We start from the raw sequence: 18,163 nt of genomic DNA on the forward strand, positions 1-18,163 counted from the left end.
AGTTGTGAGTCCCAGGGGACATGAAGAGCTGGGTGATGATCTGGCTCAACCTTTCCTGTCTAGTTGCTTCAGACGCAGCTGCCTGTTGCTCTGGGGTATTGGGGATTTATCCCTTCATAATGTAGCCTTAGCATAGTGAATAAAACCTTAGTCTGCAAAATACCATTTGTCATGGAGTATAATATGACATCACTGAGATTGTTAACTACTTCATTAGAACATTTCATTGGGTCTTTTACAATAAAGGATGTGACAGATACAACTTGTCAAAAAATGACAAGAGACCATAGAACCATATTAACAAAACATACTTTCTTTAACCCCTCATTCCTTCTCTAAGGGATGATGCCCTCCATGGAATTTCCTAGAGAAAATAAGTGCAAAAGTGTTGGCTTGAAAACATTACTCAAAGAAGCAAAAAGAACATTAAGACACCAACATAGTAGCTATGTCTAGTCTATAGTAAAGGCCTTGACTTTAAAAAAATTAACACAGAACAAGTCATAAGATGCTAGGTTTTTGAGAAATTCAGTAATATTTGTCATGCCATTGCACAGAGTTAAGTAGAATTTAATCCCCTGTGAAAATGTTACAAAATGATTTTAATCTCCTATTCTTCTGGATAAATGGAATATAAATATAGATATGCAGATAGATAGATACATAGATGTAGAAACATAACTTGCAGAATACTGACCAACAAAACTACAAGTAAATATCTGAATTGAGAATGACATGAGGAACAGAAAGTGCTCTGTCTTTGAGAGAGTTTTATAATGTTCATTTATCTCAATCAAAAAAAAAAATGGACAGATGCATCCAGGCATGTTGAAGCAAAAGTTGGAAGTAGTATGGCTAGCTTAGCATAATATGTTGAGAACTTATTTACTGATTTTTACAGGGTTGTCATTCCATATCAGGGGAAAAACAATGATGATCTTCTGTTGGTGGAACAAGCCGCTTTGTTGGTTCCCGCTGCCCAGTTCCTGGCTGCCCGGCTAGCTTAGCCCCAAAATAACCACATAGAAGCTGTATTAATTAAATCACTGTTTGGCCCATTAGCTCTAGCTTCTTATTGGCTAACTCTTGCATATTAATTTAACCCATTTTTATTTATCTGTGTATCGCCATGTGGCAGTGGCTTTCTGGCAAACTTTTGCCATGTCTGACTCTGCCTCTGGCTCCATGGTATCTCTCTGACTCCACCGTTCCTTCTCCCAACATTCAGCCTACCTTTACTTACCTACCTAAGCTCTTCCCTATCAACAGGCCAAGACAGTTTCTTTATTCATTAATCAATAAAAGCAATATGTAAACAGAATGACCTCCCACATTAACCTTCCTACAACTTAAATGAGTTTATGTCAAGTGACAGTAGGTTTCAAAAGTGATCATATTTATTGGAGGGAAAATGAACTCCAGCATTTTCTATACATCTATCTACCATGTCAGGCTGCTCACAGGCATTTGTAACTTCAGCTCCAGGAGATTCATGCCCTTCATATCCACTGTCTACCCTTGCAATCTCTCCCACAAATAAAAAATGAAATAAAATTTGAGAGGAAAAAAAGACAAATGAAGAAGAAAGGAAAAATCTCATCTAGGAACTATAGCAGGACTCACTGAGTCACACAGTAAATGCTTTTATTCATTTATCTTTACTTGCAAGTGTTCATTTCAAAGACTTTGGTCTGGTTCCAGGCCTCTGGTTTCTGCACCCTATTGACGCTGGACCCTAACTGAGACTCCTCTTGGATATCCTGTTGTTGCCCTGTGTTGGAGAGATCCTGGAGCTTTGGGTCTACAGGACCAACAACTTCACGTGCTCCTGCAGATCATAGATGGGTTGGATGTGGAGTGGGCCAACTCACAACCCTGGTTCTGGGCCTAGGCAATTGCAGTGTTGGTCCACATGCCAGTTCCCCCATTCCTCGCCCCATCCTAACCACCAGGGTGAGCTCTCCAACATTGCCCCAGCTTGTTTACCCTTGAAGTGATGAACAGGGATAGGGCTAGCTTTCACACCCTCCGGGCCACACCCACACCATCAGGGCTAGCTCTACTGTGTTGCTCAGGTGAGGTGTAGGGGCCACTCTCTTGCGTGCTGCAGCTGGTGAGAGGCAGGGACAGCAATCCTGCTCTTATGACCTCCGGGCCAGCTTTTCCATCTTGCCATAGGTGGCAAGGGACAGGGGTGGAGTAGGGAGGTGGCTGGTGGAAGGGTGAGAGGTAGAGGGGATGAGAAGGGCCTTTCTCTTTTGCCCACACTATTATATGGCAGATGAGAGGCTGAACCAGATCTCCCCTGCTTACCTTCTCAAGCTGGTTCACCTACACTCAATAGGATCAACTCTACTATACTGCCCAGGCAAGGTGCATGGTCCACTTTCCTGAGTGTTACAGCTGGTTAGGGGGAGGGTCAGCTCGCTTGCCCACCACAAGTGGCAGAGGAAACGGGGGGGGGGTGGTATCTTTCCCTCACCCTCATCACCACATGGAAAACGGTACCAGCTATGCCCCTCTCATGCCCTCAGGACCGATTCACCCACACCTGAGTCTACAAAGCTGCCCAGCAAGTGCAGGGTCAGTTCTGAGTGCTGCAACTGGTGGGAGGCTGTACTTTTGTTCTTAAGAACAAGACCTAAAAGGCACTGCATTCCATCATGGAACTAGACCATAAATGACTCAAAATCTCCTTATTGTGTGCTCTTAGCTTATTCTGTGCCTTAGAATGACAATTGAAGCTGTATTCGTTACCACCGTATATCAAGTTTGTATGGGTTTCTACTGCATCTGTGAGGAAGGTACTCTGGAGAAAAGTTATGTGCTAAAATGGTCTGCACGATTTTCAAGATCTAATACTTTGCCTGGGCTGTACTCTGAAAATACTATGAATTATGTACTTGAAGGAGAGAATTTGAAAAGGGGATAATGGGGCAACAGAGGAGGACTAAGAAGAAGGGTGAGTCCATCTCCTAGAGAGGTTTGTTTCTGAGCTGGACCTGTTAAGAAAGGCAACAGATGAACTAGAGGTGTGGCTCAGAAGTAGAATGTGTGGGGGAGGGGAGAGTAGACGTGGGAAGGGGAGAGGGGAGAAGGGAGGAGAGGATGAAGGGAGAAATGGGAGGGAGAATTTTTCAGAAGAAACCAGAGCAATGAGTCTGAATCTATAGAGTGGGAGCTGATAAAAGTACTGTATGTGGTATTGAAGGGTAAAGAAAACAGTATGCATGAAATAAACACATTAAATATGTGAGGACCTTTAGGCTTTTTCTCTAAGGTCGTTTGTTAGCGTCCTAGTCATCAATGAGGTAACGATACTGCTGCGCACTTTTGGTACCTTGTGATGAAGCAGGATACTTTTGTTCTCATCTTTGGCATAGAGAAGACCCCACAGAATTGGTTGTAGGGAGAATTGATGAAGCCAACAGTGCTGGACAAGAGAGGGACAGTTTCTACAAAATCAAATGACTCATACCCAGAATCCACATTTCTGTCATTTATTATTACAAAGTATAATTACAAAGTATATTCCGAAGTGTCTTCTCCAAGGGTTACTCGGCTCCCAGTCCAGATCCACAAATTGCAAGGGATTGCGAGCCCTGTGATTGAGACATGAAAATTATGCAGCAAGTAGTGGCAAGCCAAGTCCACTGGGATACACACACACTCTAATGCTCAATCAAGATGCTTCACTAAAATGTGTGTGATTTCCACACTAGTCAGTTTCTTCAGACACCTTATTAACATGGCCAGCGAAAAGATATACTTGGCTCTAGGATTCCTTGCATTTTTATGGGCTGAATTGGGTACCCAAAACACAACAGAGGAACCCCAATGCAGGTTGATGGCTAAGTTTAATTTGTCTGGATACGTAGATGCCAAAAACCATTCACTTGTTATTGCAGGACTGTTTCCTATTCACTCCAGGACCATCCCAGTAGATGAATCTATTTTGGAGCCAGTATCACCCATGTGTGAAGGGTAAGTCAGTATTTAATCTTCTTTCTTGTCAGTTCAGGTGGTGGGGGAGGAGTGGGGTGGTTATGGGGCTTGAGTCTCCAGCTGGAGTCTCGATGCTGTACAGAATGGTTGGTTCTCCAGAGCGCTCTCTGGTTCAGCAGCAGCAACAGGGGCTTGTTAGACATGGAGACTTGGAGCTGCATCCTAGACTTGCAAAATGAGAACCTATGTTTTGAGAAGACTCTTGTTGATTCCCGTGTACACTGAGGACTGAGAAGCACAGATGTAGAATTAGGTAGCGCTGCAGCTTTTCTGTTAATTAATAAAGACTGAAACCCTCTTCAAGAGAAGCACACTTTAGGGGAGCACGGATTTATCTGAGCAAGACCTACACTGCTGGAAGGCTTTGCCCCCCAAGTTGCCTCCTCAGGAAATAGGATCCATGCCTGATACTAGAATTTGCCAATAACCAGTTGTGAGAAATGCAAAACACGGATAGGACAGCTATCTGTTCATAATCCAGACACACATCACACACACATGCATACACGCACTCACAACCACTTTAGTATGAAAAGCAAATTACCTACTACTTATTTTTATCAGAAAACAATTTTTTGTTTTTCTGTATTGTTTCTTTGCCCCCAAAAGGACACACACACACACTCACACATACCCTGACACACACACACAGACACACATCCTCACACTCTAAATAGTTGTAACTGAAGCACAAACAGTTTTAGCTGTACCTTTTACCTAACACGCTAGGCATTTCCATGAAGCTTCATGGCTTTCAGGGTTGTTAAGGTACACTGTAAACATTTAGCAGTTACTGACAACTTCACATCTTCACCGGTTACACCTTCTTTCCCATGACGTGTCTCACGTTCCATATCTGAGGTGCCATTGTGTGAAGGGTAGTAATCAGAAAATTCAAAGGTTCACAAAGAATCCCATTCTCAAGCCTGTCATTGCTTTCCACAATGAAGCAAAAAAGAATGGGGAAGGATTCACAGGATTTTACTTACAAAGAGATGATTGTAGAGTCAAATTTTATTTATCATATGAGTTTTCACTTCTTTAATTCCCAGTCACCTAAAATGAAAACTTAGAGTTCACCAGAATTCAATACATTGATATTTTATAAATGGAAGTACTTAATTGGTTCTCCACCCTCCATTGGAACTTCTGAAGGTTTCTGTCCCAGAAATGTTAGATGGTAAAGACAATACACAGATTTTAAAATATGAATTTCCTTCCCTTAAAAATAATGTGTTATTTCACTATAGTTGAAATGGTAGAGATATGTCCTATTTAAAATAGCTCCCTAATTAGGGTTATTTTGGGATATGTGTAATCATTGAAATTAAGATTTGAGTAACTGCATCTGGGTCTTATTATGTTAAAAAATACATTTTTTTTAAAATGAGATTTTATAATTATTTGCCACCAGCATCTGTCAATTGTTCCATCTATCTTACAGCCCCAGTGTTCTCCAAGCCTCTTGCTATTCTTCCATGGGATTCAATGGTCTATGTAGTGTTGGGAATCCAGGATCAAAATAAGCAATATTCATTTATTTTTTGAATCATAAACTTTCCCTAACTGATTTAGAATTCCAGCATGGGGTTTGGAGCAGTTTCATTCTGAAATAAACAACATTAATGTAATACTAGTTTCAGTTGTCCAATTGTTAAAAGTACATAAAACAGGGAGTCTTTGTATTATTTTGAACATGTTGCTCAAAATAGAGGAAAATAATGAGATGGATAAAAGAAAGGTGTATTTAACTTTTGTTTGGTAGTGATACAAGGAAGATTTAGACGCTATGAAATATTGCAAATCTCATAATAAAAATTAACGAATGTGGGAAACTTTGCCACAAATCCCTTTTTTTTTTTTTTAGCAATTACCCTGTGATGATTTAAAATGATTTCCCTGTTAATCCCTAAAATACTTCCGATGCAGCTCAGCTACAGAGCGTCTTCCCACTCCCTGTTTCCCTCACAGCTGTCTTCTCAGCACTGCTTCATTTCTTGGATGATTGCTTTGTAATGATGGAAAACATCCTCATTCAGTTGAGGGTCTATCAGTGGACATATTAGTTTGTTCAAGTTTCCCAGTACTACAATAATCTCTGGGGACCGGAGCAATGGTTCAGCAATTAAGAGCACTGGCTGTTCTTCCAGAGGACCCAGGTTCAATTCCCAGTGCCCACATGGCAGCTAACAACTGTCTGTAACTCTTCCAGCGGATCTGACACTTTCATGCAGACATGCATGCAGGCAAACCACCAATAAAATAGAGAAATAATTTTTCAAAACCTCTGTACTTTCCTTTGGGGGTAGATAGCTTTCTTCTATGGTAAGAGTGGCTTTCTTAGCTAACTTCTCAAGGGCTGGAGTTTCTGGTTCAAAGCAGGAAGATAGTTTTCTGCCTCTTGAGGTAAATTTTTAATCTTACTTTAAAAAAAGATACTGCTACATTTATTTCAAAAGCTTGATGATGTCACCATGGTTAATCCAGAAGCAGCCATCTGTGCTGTGGTGTCTTCTGTGCCTTCTCTCCATCCCTATTCTGCCCCAGCTGAGCCGCTCTCCTCTGAACATATCACTCTATTTATTCCTCAATACTAACTGATGCATTCCCCTGTCTCAGAGCCTCAACTCATGTGGCTCCTTCTGTTTGAAGTTCCCTTCTTCTGTTTCCAAGGCAACTTTTAAACCCTTGTATGCCTGTAAGTTCCTCCAGGTGTCCCTTTGTTCTACATCTACTCAGATGGTTGTGTTTACCATCTCGGGTTGTAACTGTTGAGCTGTTTTTCTGTTTCATACCCAGACAGTGTTGTGTGTGTTCTTTTACTGTCTTGAGAAAGGAAGGAACTACCTCTTATATGATAATCCAATCAAAGTGACAGGGAAGAAAATTCCAATGTTCCAAAATGCTTATTGTTATTGAGTAGTTTTACAGTTATTAGGTTTATTTATTTTTATGTGTGAATGTTTTGCCTGCATGTATCTGTGTGTACAATGTCCGTGCTTGCAGCCTGTGGAGGCCAAAGTTGGATACCAGATCCTCTAGAACTGCAGTTATGATGATTATGGACCGCCATGTGGGTGCTGGGAATTAAACCTGGATCCTCTGAAAAAGCAATAGTGGTCTTAAATGCTGAGCCATCTCCCCAACTCCCTACTGTTAGCTATTTAGTTAAAAAAAATTACTGAGAAGAAGATGAAGTTAAATATCTACAGATTTTAAGGCATAATAAAGTCATGCTAAAGTACTTGCCTTTAGTAAGTTAAAATGTGCTTTAACACTGAAGACAGAAAGAAGAAAATAGAAGAGTTAGTTGATATATATAGAAGGAATTGCAAAATGTGTTACTGACCTACAATACTTATTTTAATGGCTAGAGAATTAAAAGGATGATATATCATAATAAATATCCTTCAGTATTAAAAATAAAATCTTAGAAGGATTATGCAATTGGAATTGTATTACACTTAATTTTTGTAATGTTTTTCTGTACTCCTGCTTTGTGCCTTAATGTATTTTAGTGATTTTTTAAGTATGTAAAGGCATTTTATTTTCTTTATTTTTTTCTTGTTTGTTTGCTTATTTGTGTGTTTGTTTTTGCATTCCAAACACAGTTTCCCCTTCTTCTCCTCTCATATCCCTTCCCCACCCACCTACTTCTGCTTCTCTCTTTCTCTTCAGAAAAGGTCAGGCCTCCCATGGATATCTAACAGCCATGGTATATCAAGTTGCAGTCAGACTAGGCACCTCCTCTCCTATTAAGGTTGGGTGAGGCAATCCTGACGTGGAATGATGCTCTCATATACTGTAAAGATGTCACTCATATTGGTTTAATAAGTCACTGATTGGCCAGTAGCCAGGCACGAAGTATAGGTGGGGCAACCAGATTAGGAGAATTCTGGAAAGAGGAAAGGCAGCGACACAGAGACCAGCCAGAATCAGAGGAAGCAAGATGAAGATGTCTTACTGAGAAAAGGTACCCAGCCATGTGACTAAACATAAACAAGAATTATGTAATCATTTAAGTTGTAAGAGGTAGTTAGTAATGAGCCTGAGAAATAGGCAAACAACTTATAATTAGTATAAGCCTCTATTTGTTTATTTGGGAGTGGATGGCTGCAGGACTGAGCAGGGCAGAAACTTCTGTCTACACAATCTAGTAGGAGGAATGGGTCCCCAAAGCAGGCAACAGAGTCAGAAATAGTCCCTGCTTCCACTGTTAGGAGTCCCACAAGGAGATGAAGCTACACAACTGTAAAGTATATGCAGAGGGCCTAGATCAGTCCCATGAGCCTGATTGTTGGTTCAGTCTCTATGAGCCCCTGTGAGCCCAGATTAGTTGTCTCTGTGGGTTTTCTTGTGGTGTCCTTGACACTCCTGGTTCCTATAATTTTTCTTCCCTTCTTCCAGAGAATTCCATGAGGTCCACCTAATGTTGACTGTGGGTCTCCATCTGTTTCTGTCAGTTGCTGGATGAAGCCCTCTGGTGGCAGTTGAGCGAGGCACCAATCTGTTCTTCTTACTGCTCTTAATGTATTCTAGTCATTTTTATAATTATTATTAATGGTCAGAAGAACAAAGGTCAAGATAAGGAGAAGAATCATATGGCCTCAAGGACTTCCTATGAGAGTGGAAAACAAGGGGGACTGTTGGTGAAGGGAACAATTATTATAAGTATATTTTTGTGAAAAAAGAGATAATTGGCCATTTGGGAAAACCACAGAATATATATATATGTGTGTGTGTGTGTGTGTGTGAATAAAAATCCAAATGTTTGATCCCCAAGATTACTAATCAATAGTGAATATGATTCAATATTTGAAGATTGTAATGTCAATTGAAGAGGAGACATCTGAGGTACCTATTGCTGCTTCAGAAAAAAAAATGTGTAATCACTTGGTAACTGAAGATCCTTCCTGGAAAAGTCCCCCACCCCTATCCCCACCCCCACCCCCACCTGCACCCCACCCCCATTTGCCTCCCCACCCCTAACACCACCCAATTCTCAACATCATCCTCACCCCCACCCATTCCCCTATCCGCAGTGGCCAGTCCCTCACAAAAGCTTTCCTTTCCAGGTTTTACTTCCGAGGTTTCCGCTGGATGAAAACCATGATCCACACCATCAAGGAGATTAACGAGAGGAAGGACATTTTGCCCAACCACACTCTGGGCTATCAGATCTTCGATTCCTGCTATTCCATCACCAAAGCAATGGAATCGGCTTTGGTGTTTCTAACAGGGCAGGAAGAGTACCAACCCAACTTTAGAAACAGCACTGGATCAATTCTTGCAGGAATAGTTGGATCAGGGGGATCGTCCTTGTCAGTTGCAGCTTCAAGAATTTTTGGGTTATATTACATGCCTCAGGTATCTCGAAATATTGTGCTGAGTGCTTGTAAAGAAATAGAAATGGGGATTGGGGAGATGGCTAAGAGGTTAAGAGCACTTGCTGTTCTTGCAGAGGACCTAGATCCAGTCCCTAAGACTCATATGGTGGTTCTCAACCACCTGAAACCCCAGTTTTAAGGGATCTGAAGCCCTCCTTTAGCTTTCATGGGCTGTTGGATACATGCAGTACACATAAACTAACACAAACAGACAGGCATACACTTGAAAATGGTGGCACACACTCTTTAATCCCAGCACTTGGGATGTGTGGAGCAGAGGCAGGCAGATCTTTGAGTTGGAGGCTAGTCTGGTCTACAGAGCTAGTTCCCAGACAACCAGGATAACACAAAGAAACCATGTCTTGAAAAACAAACAAAAATATTTTTTAAAAAATACAGTGTGTAGAAATTGTTGAAAATAAGAAATGTGAAAGGCGTTGACAAAGACAGTCTAGGATGGGTGTTCCTCAGCCATGAGACCTGAGGCTTCCTTAGAGAGGTTTCGGATGACTCTACCCAGAACATTCTGTTTGCAGCGATGGAGCTGTGATGCAGAGATTAAATACTTCTCACTGTCACCATGCTCCAGAGAACAGGATGCATGGTTGGTGCTTGATCCCTAGCTGGAATAAGGCATGGTTTGGTTTTGGTTTCTGTTGATGCTTGTCAATGATGACCTAAATCATCGCACTCACAGTCTAAGATGGGTCTTGGAATTTCACAAAATGGATGTCCTTTTGGGATACTACCAAAAGCTGAAACAACTTTACAGATTATTGTGCATATGCAAGCATATACATCCATACTGCCATGACATAAATATGCAGGTTAGAGAACAACTTTAGAGAGTCGTTCCTTGCCTTCCACTTGGTTGAGGCAAAATTTTTCATTACTGATTCTGTCTAGTATTCTCAAGGCTAAGTATGCCTGCAAGCTTCTGGCCAATTCTCCATTCCCTGTCTCCCACCTTGTTACAGAGGTCATGGAATGACAGATGTATGCCACTGCATTTGGGAACTGAACTTGGATCATCAGGCTTGCATGGCAAGCACTGTACCCGCTGATCCATCGCCCCAGTCCTGTCTTAGCTTTTTTTAAAGTGTTCTTTCCTGTAGATGGCTTCCATGATGTTGCTGCCTGTGTTACGCTAACAAAGAGTGTCAGTGTTAGCCAGAGGATTAAGAATGAAATGAAAGGCCAAGAAAAGAGAACCCAGGAAGTGATGGACTCCATGAGGGAACTGACAGTTCTGGAGCTGTGGACTTGTAATATAGAAAACCCTACCGGAAGTGATGCAGGAGGAGCATAATAAGGAGAATGAGTGACGTGCCGAGTTAAATTACAGAAGTGCACAAAAGTGGTCACCCACACATGGCAAACTAAGTTCCACTATCAGGTCCCTAAAGGTGTAAAAGCACAGCATCTGCTCTATGCTCTAGAGTATGACACCTGTAGTGCCCGTGCCACTACAGGTCCCTAAGCGAGCTGGGAACTGGGCCCGGAGACTTAAAAACACACACACAGAGACAGACAGAGAGAGAGAGATGGACACGGGTCATCCTTGATACAAGAATGCCAATTGTATTGTGCTCCAGGGCAGCTTATATAGGGATCCTTAACTGATAGCCACACCCCAGCTCTAGGGATCTTTTCAGCTGCAGGCCTCATCGGAATCCACTCCCCTGCCATCAAGGTCTCATGCTCAGAGCAGCTGCAGGCACAGGTGTTTGCTCAGTTCACTCCAGCAGGCAAAGGGTCAGAGGCAGGCAAAGAAAGTCAAGGGGTCAGGGATCTACAGCTCCCAACAAAAGTGGGAAATACCTACAAGGATTACTGACCGACAATGAAAAGGTGTACTTTATGTGACTAGCTATAGGTCTATAAAATGAGAGTGTCGAACTTTGTTGCAGAAAAATGCTTGCTTAGACGTGACATTGGTACTACCTTTGTCAATCTACGTTTTAGCATTTACTCATGGCAGAATGAAATAAGTAAAGAAAAACACGAAAGGAAAGAAAAGAACAAAACTAATTGGGGTGGCAGAGGAGTGAGAAAGTTTAGGCAAGAGAAACTGGCGCTACCAAATGGATGGGGAGTGGGCTCAGTCCATCATCTTTGCGCATGAGATACTGAAGGTGAAGAAGAGTCTGGATGTCAGGACTCAGAGGAGTCATATATCTCCAGAGAGGATAAAGGAAAGAGCAAATGACCTCTTGTTCAGTGCCATTCATGAAAATACTACATTGAGTTTTATCAATAATAGGCAGCCCTAAACCCCTTGGGATTGACAAGGAAGACTGAAGACTTCCATTGGTCGACCTCACTCACTCAGTAGGAGCAAAGGGTAATTTTTCATGGGAAAAAAATGTGAGGAAAATGAAAGAACATTCAGTTCTTCCCTCTCAGAATATTCTGAAGCTGGTCTCCTAATAACTATAAATATCTTCAATTGTAGGTTGGCTATGCTTCTTCCTCCTCAATTCTTAGTGACAAATTCCAGTTTCCATCTTATCTTCGCATAATGCCCAGTGATAAGATCCAGTCTGAGGCCATGGTGAATCTTATCCAACACTTTGGTTGGGTCTGGGTAGGCGCTATTGCAGCTGATGACGAGTATGGAAAATATGGAGTAAAAGCTTTTAAGGAAAAGATGGAGAGTATCAACCTCTGTGTTGCTTTCTCTGAAACCATTCCCAAAATCTACTCCAATGAGAAAATGCAAAAGGCCGTCAAGGCAGTGAAGAGTTCCACGGCCAGAGTCATTGTGCTTTTCACCTCTGACATTGACCTCAGCCCCTTTGTGCTGGAGATGGCTCATCATAACATAACTGACAGGACATGGATAGCCAGCGAAGCCTGGATCACCTCCGCCCTCATTGCAAAGCCCGAGTACTTCCCCTATTTTGGCGGAACTATTGGATTTGCAATACCAAGAACCGTTATACCAGGACTGAAAGAGTTTCTTTATGATGTGCACCCTAGCAAGGATCCGAATGATATCCTGACCATTGAATTCTGGCAAACCGCTTTTAACTGTACCTGGCCCAATAGCAGTGTGCCTTACAACGTGGACCACAGAGTGAATATGACTGGCAAAGAAGACAGGTTGTATGACATGTCTGATCAGCTCTGCACTGGAGAGGAGAAGCTAGAAGACCTGAAAAACACCTATCTGGATGTGTCTCAGCTCAGAATCACAAACAACGTCAAACAAGCTGTGTATGCTATGGCTTATGCCCTGGATCGTCTCAGCAGCTGTGAAGAAGGGTACGGTCCATATATGCCAAATAAGTCTTGTGCATATATACCTACCTTTGAATTCTGGCAGGTGAGTTGTTTTACTTCATAATATAGCGTGCCATTCATAAGGATTCAAGACCTTAAAGCTATTTACAATTGTTTTTGATAGTCACATTTCCTTGCATGATCACTTAAAGAAATGGTTTGCCTTTTTTGGCTTGGATGTTTTTTGTTTGTTTATTGTTCCTGAGACACATTTTTTTTTCTATAACTTTCCTGGCTGTTCTGGACCCTTACCTGGGAGTCTCACTTCCGTACCTCCTGGTTTTCATCTCATATTAAGCAATTCACAGTGGTTCAGAGTAACCTTGAGGCTGGAGGGCACACTTATTTATTTATTTTTTTTTTAATTAATTAATTTATTTTTTTAGACTTTCACTAGTTTACACAGCAATAGCTTCTACCCTGCCATCTTACCAGAATGTTCCCAGTGAAATCTTTAAAATGCTGTGTGCATGTACATTCAGAGCCCTTCTGCATGTGGCCAGCCATGCATCACGATTGATTTGCACATGTGACTAGAGGTTGTCATAAATGATAAAAAGTAATGGAGAGACCAAAAGGAAGCGCTACAATTTCAAGAATTAAATATAAATTTGAAATGATTTTCTTTATAAAACCATTGAATTTTTACAACTTGCTATCTTCTCTTGTTTTTATCCCCTGTGTTGCTTTCTAGCTAATGTACTATATGAAGGAAATTAAATTTAAAACACATGATGACAAGTGGCTCGCCCTGGATGAAAATGGAGATGTGGCACAAGGACACTATGACATCCTAAACTGGCAATTAGATGACAATGGAGAAGTTTCCTTTGTGACAGTCGGGAAATTCAAATTCAGAAGCAGTATGCATGAGCTCATTATTCCAAGGGATTCTCCACTATTTTGGAACACCGAGTCATCAAAGGTTAGTTACACTGATAGATTATTTGATTTATAGCTATATACTTTTAAAGATACTAATGAAATGTAAAATACTTAGAAATTATCCTAATTACAAATCAGTTTTCGTGAATACAGCATATTTTAAAATATATGAAAATTCACATTCTTAATTTTTTAATATTTTCTTGGATTTTAGTATTAAGCATAAGAATCTGTATGATTTAATCTCAAGCACTCTGACTATTATTATTTTTGACCATGTTTGTGTTTCATTTCCTTTTTCTGTTTACATACTGGTGAGAGGTGTGCATGCATGCACATGTGTGATGTGCATGTATGCTTGCGGTTGTATGTGTGTGTGCACGTGCAGGCCAGAGGCTGATGTTGGGATATTCCTAAGTCACTCTTAAGATATTTGATCAGGGTCTCTCACTGAACTTGAAGCTCGCCTATTTAGCTAGGCTGGCTGTCCAGTGACTGCTAGTGATTTGCCTGGCTCTCTCATTACTTCTGGGGTTACATATGTGTTTTACCATACTGGCTTTTATTGGGTGTTTGGGATCTGAACGCAGGCTCTTGTGCTTGGGAAGCACTTCACCATGTTCCTATCCCTCCTCTATATCACTTACCCAATGCATTCTCTCATTTTGCAGGGAGGTTGATGCTATAGGTAATAGGACTTATAGTTAGCTGATGTTGATGATTAATTTTCTCCTCTGGCAGCATGCAGAATACTTTCTAGCACCATGAATGCTAGTCAGCATGAGTAAAGCTTCTAGTTGGGCACCAGCTCAACTTCTCTGTGTTTGATAGCTTAAGTGTTGTCTTCGGCAATAGGGCCCTACACTCAGAATATGGAGAGCATCCAATAGCCTTGGCAATATCCCGTGGTGTTTGAGTGGTCCATGAGATAGAACCCTTTGGCCAACAGGGATCTATGCAGAAGAGGGGCTGAACAGATTTTAGGGGACAGAGGTGGTGGATGACTCCAAGGAATGACTCTTGCAGACACAACATGTCTGATGTATACATAACTCACAGAGACTGAGGCACCACACATCGTAACGATACAGGTTCAAGACAGATGGGATCCCAGCACTGAGAGAAGTGCGTTTCATGTTCATCCCTTACCAAAATGTTGTTTTTCAATTAATGTGCTGGTGAAAGGAAAAACAATTTTCTCCAGTGGAGTGCAACTGTGTACATCACCCATACTCCAGGGCAGGTCTCATGCCCAACAGTAGTTGAGCAACCAAGACGAACTCTATAGTGGTGTGTGTGTGTGTCTGTGTGTGTGAGAGCGCACCAGGGTATTAGGGGAAGAGCTTTTAAATTTTGGGGGGGATTTTATTCTTTCTTATTCCTTTTTTTGGTTCTGATTTTCACTTTTTTCTCCTTTCTTATAAAAGGGAGAGAGAGAAAGAACATGAGGTAGGATGGCTAGGGAGGAGGGGAAGTTCTGGGAAGAGTTGAGAGAGGAAGTAAAACACCATCAAAATGCATTATATGATAAACCTAAGTAAAAAAAGAAATGCCCCCCCACCCCCAGATTCAGATATAAATTCATCTGTAAATATCACTATTATTCTGTATTTCAATGTGTATATTCTTTATAAGAGTCACAATATGAAAAGAGGCCTCTAAAAATTTCTAATCTGACATAGCAAGAAAATATTCCTGGACTACCTCTCTTCTGCAATTGTTTTATGCCTTTTAAATTTCCTCCCTTGAACTGACTTTTAATTTTTTCCTACCATTTATAAAACATTAATTTAATATTATGTTGAAATGATTTTGCTCAGAGAATTTACGTTTTTCAGGTTTTCAGGATGATTATTGGAGTTTTAAGTTCTTCTAAAACGGGAACAACCTTAGCAAACTGTCACATCTGCAGTATCTCATGTGATATTAGCTTGATCTTAAACACCAAGATTACACAGAGCTGCCATTAGAGTTTGCTTGGCATTCCAGAGTCAATCACAAGACTGTTCTTCCGTAGAAGTTCTTTCTAAGCTCTCTATATTGTCATGCCTTGTTTGCTATCTTTGCTCACTATGCTGGGTTCATCTCCTTTATAAATAAGACACACGTCTCCCTGGAAATACAATTGGGAACATTCTCAGTTTCACAAGTGGAAAAGGTTCAAGGCTTTGTTATATCTACAGTCTTTGTCTTTGTTAGCTTCCCTACTCAGTCTGCACGGACGTGTGTTCTCCGGGGACCAGGAAGGGGATTCGACAAGGGGAACCCATCTGCTGCTTTGATTGCATCCCATGTGCTGATGGATATGTGTCAGAGAAACCAGGTAGAGATGGTCACTTTTCCACAGGTAGTAATGCACTTAAATTAAACATTAATGGACAAAAAGGTCCTTGGAAACATATTTTTACAAAATTGCAAGCAGTGTATGGCAAAAAATCATTAACATCTATCAAGTTATTGAATGTTCTGTGCAGTGTGGATAAAGGATTAAAAACATATAAAATGTGAAATATGAATAAAATAATAAAATGTTCAAGTTATTGTTTCTAAAATGGACTCAGCACTAACTAGAGCTGGATATGAGTCACCCGCTTGTCTTAAGGTGCTGTGCACTGAGAGCACATGCAGGGCACAGCGCTGCTGCAGGAGCTCCTGCAACAGCTCGCTCAGTTGCTGCTCTCTGGAGGTGACCTAAGCAGGTTGGTTTTGTGAAGTGTGTTCGAACAGGACAATCTACATTTCTCCTTTTTTGTTGTTGAAGGAACAAAAATTCACTTGTGTTTCATCACATATCCCTTAAGTGTAACCATGTAGAAAGGAAAAAATGGTCTGCGGTGTAGTACAATTATCTTGCAGAGCTCCCTGGTTACAGGTCCCCAGGGTCCACCCAGAATTCCATCAGAGATGTCCAGACCGGGAGTCAGAGTGACTGAAGAGAAACACCAGTCTTCCCCTGAATCTTTAAATTACATTGCGTAGACCCATCCCCTCATCTGCTAAAGTAGCTCTTTCTTGATCACCAATGCTTCCTCTTAGAGCCTCCATCCATACAGACTTGGCCTTCTTAGCCTAAGGGACCAGAGGTGATGGTTTTGTTTTTCCTCCTACCCTCATCCTCACCACTCATTCAACTGAGCATCTGGAGGTGACGGCGTTTGATTGGGCACAATTCTCCTCCATGAGGGGATATTGAATGAGAGAATGAGAACACAGGGGTTTAACCAGTTGTGTCCCAGTCCTTTTGATTGTCTCACCGCAGTAGCTGTGACTTTCTCATTGTTGGGTGGTTCTTAGGTTGATAAAGACACACACCTTTTATAGACAGATAGAGGAGAAAGAGAGGAGCACATCACTGGAAAAGATCAATTCAAGAAAGCCTGGGATTGGGGAGAAATGTGCAATTCCTAAAATTGAAAACAACTCTCAATCTGCCATAGCATCCATAGGCACCAAGCACATTTTCCCACACTAATTTTAAGATCACACACACACGTACATGTATGTACACAACACACACACACACACACCTTGCTCATGCCTTTGACTAATCTGCACTATTCACAGTTAAATGTAAGGAACTGGGTTCCTTACAATCGATTCTCTGCTCTTTCTCAATAGGCCAAAGGGAATGTGACCCATGTGGGGAAGACGACTGGTCCAATGCACAGAGGAACAAGTGTGTGCCAAAGGAGGTGGAATTCCTCGCTTATGAGGAGGCCCTGGGGTTCACCCTTGTCATCCTGTCTATCCTGGGGGCACTTGTGGTCTTGGCAGTCATCGTGGTGTATGTGATCCACAGGCACACTCCATTGGTGAAGGCCAATGACCGGGAGCTGAGCTTCCTCATTCAGATGTCTCTGCTCATCACGGTGCTCTCATCCCTGCTCTTCATAGGCAAGCCATTGAACTGGTCCTGCATGGCCCGCCAGGTCACTCTGGCGCTAGGCTTTTGCCTCTGTCTGTCTTCCATTCTCGGAAAGACTATTTCACTCTTTTTTGCCTACAGGATTTCCATATCCAAAACTCGGCTTATATCCATGCACCCCGTTATTCGAAAGCTCATTGTGCTAGTCTGTGTTTTAGGGGAGATTGGTGCATGCTCAGCTTACTTGGTATTGGAACCTCCGAGGATGTTCAAGAACATTGAACCTCAAAATGTAAAGATCATCTTTGAATGCAATGAAGGTTCTATAGCGTTCCTGTGCTCCATATTTGGGTTTGATGTCCTTCTGGCCTTACTGTGTTTCCTGACAACGTTTGTGGCTCGCCAGCTGCCAGATAACTACTATGAAGGGAAATGCATCACGTTTGCAATGCTGGTCTTTTTCATTGTCTGGATCTCTTTTGTCCCTGCGTACCTGAGCACCAAAGGCAAATTCAAAGTGGCCGTGGAAATATTTGCCATTTTGGCATCTAGCTATGGCTTGTTAGGCTGCATATTTCTTCCTAAGTGCTTCATTATTTTGCTGAGGCCAAAGAGGAACACTGATGAAACTGTTGGTGGGAGAGTCCCCACTGTAGACAGGAGCATCCAGCTGACCTCAGCTTCTGTGAGCAGTGAGCTTAACAACACCACAGTGTCGACTGTTCTGGATGAGTAG

General features: G+C 41.7%; 1 protein-coding gene across 2 annotated transcripts; it reads left to right on the top strand.

The window, feature by feature from the left end:
• Positions 1-3,748: 3,748 nt before the first annotated feature.
• Positions 3,749-18,163, top strand: LOC130865981 (vomeronasal type-2 receptor 1). Of its 2 annotated transcripts, none has more exons than XM_057757182.1 (6): positions 3,749-3,984; positions 9,081-9,372; positions 11,848-12,720; positions 13,372-13,602; positions 15,762-15,885; positions 17,181-18,163. In XM_057757182.1, the coding sequence occupies exons 1-6, from the start codon at positions 3,749-3,751 to the stop codon at positions 18,161-18,163; spliced, it is 2,739 nt and encodes a 912-aa protein (XP_057613165.1). The 2 variants fall into 2 exon arrangements, with proteins under 2 accessions (XP_057613165.1, XP_057613166.1); XM_057757183.1 differs by having other exon boundaries at positions 3,848-3,977; positions 9,068-9,372.

The sequence above is a fragment of the Chionomys nivalis genome, chromosome 24 (assembly GCF_950005125.1).
Source record: "Chionomys nivalis chromosome 24, mChiNiv1.1, whole genome shotgun sequence".
Lineage (NCBI taxonomy): Eukaryota > Metazoa > Chordata > Mammalia > Rodentia > Cricetidae > Chionomys > Chionomys nivalis.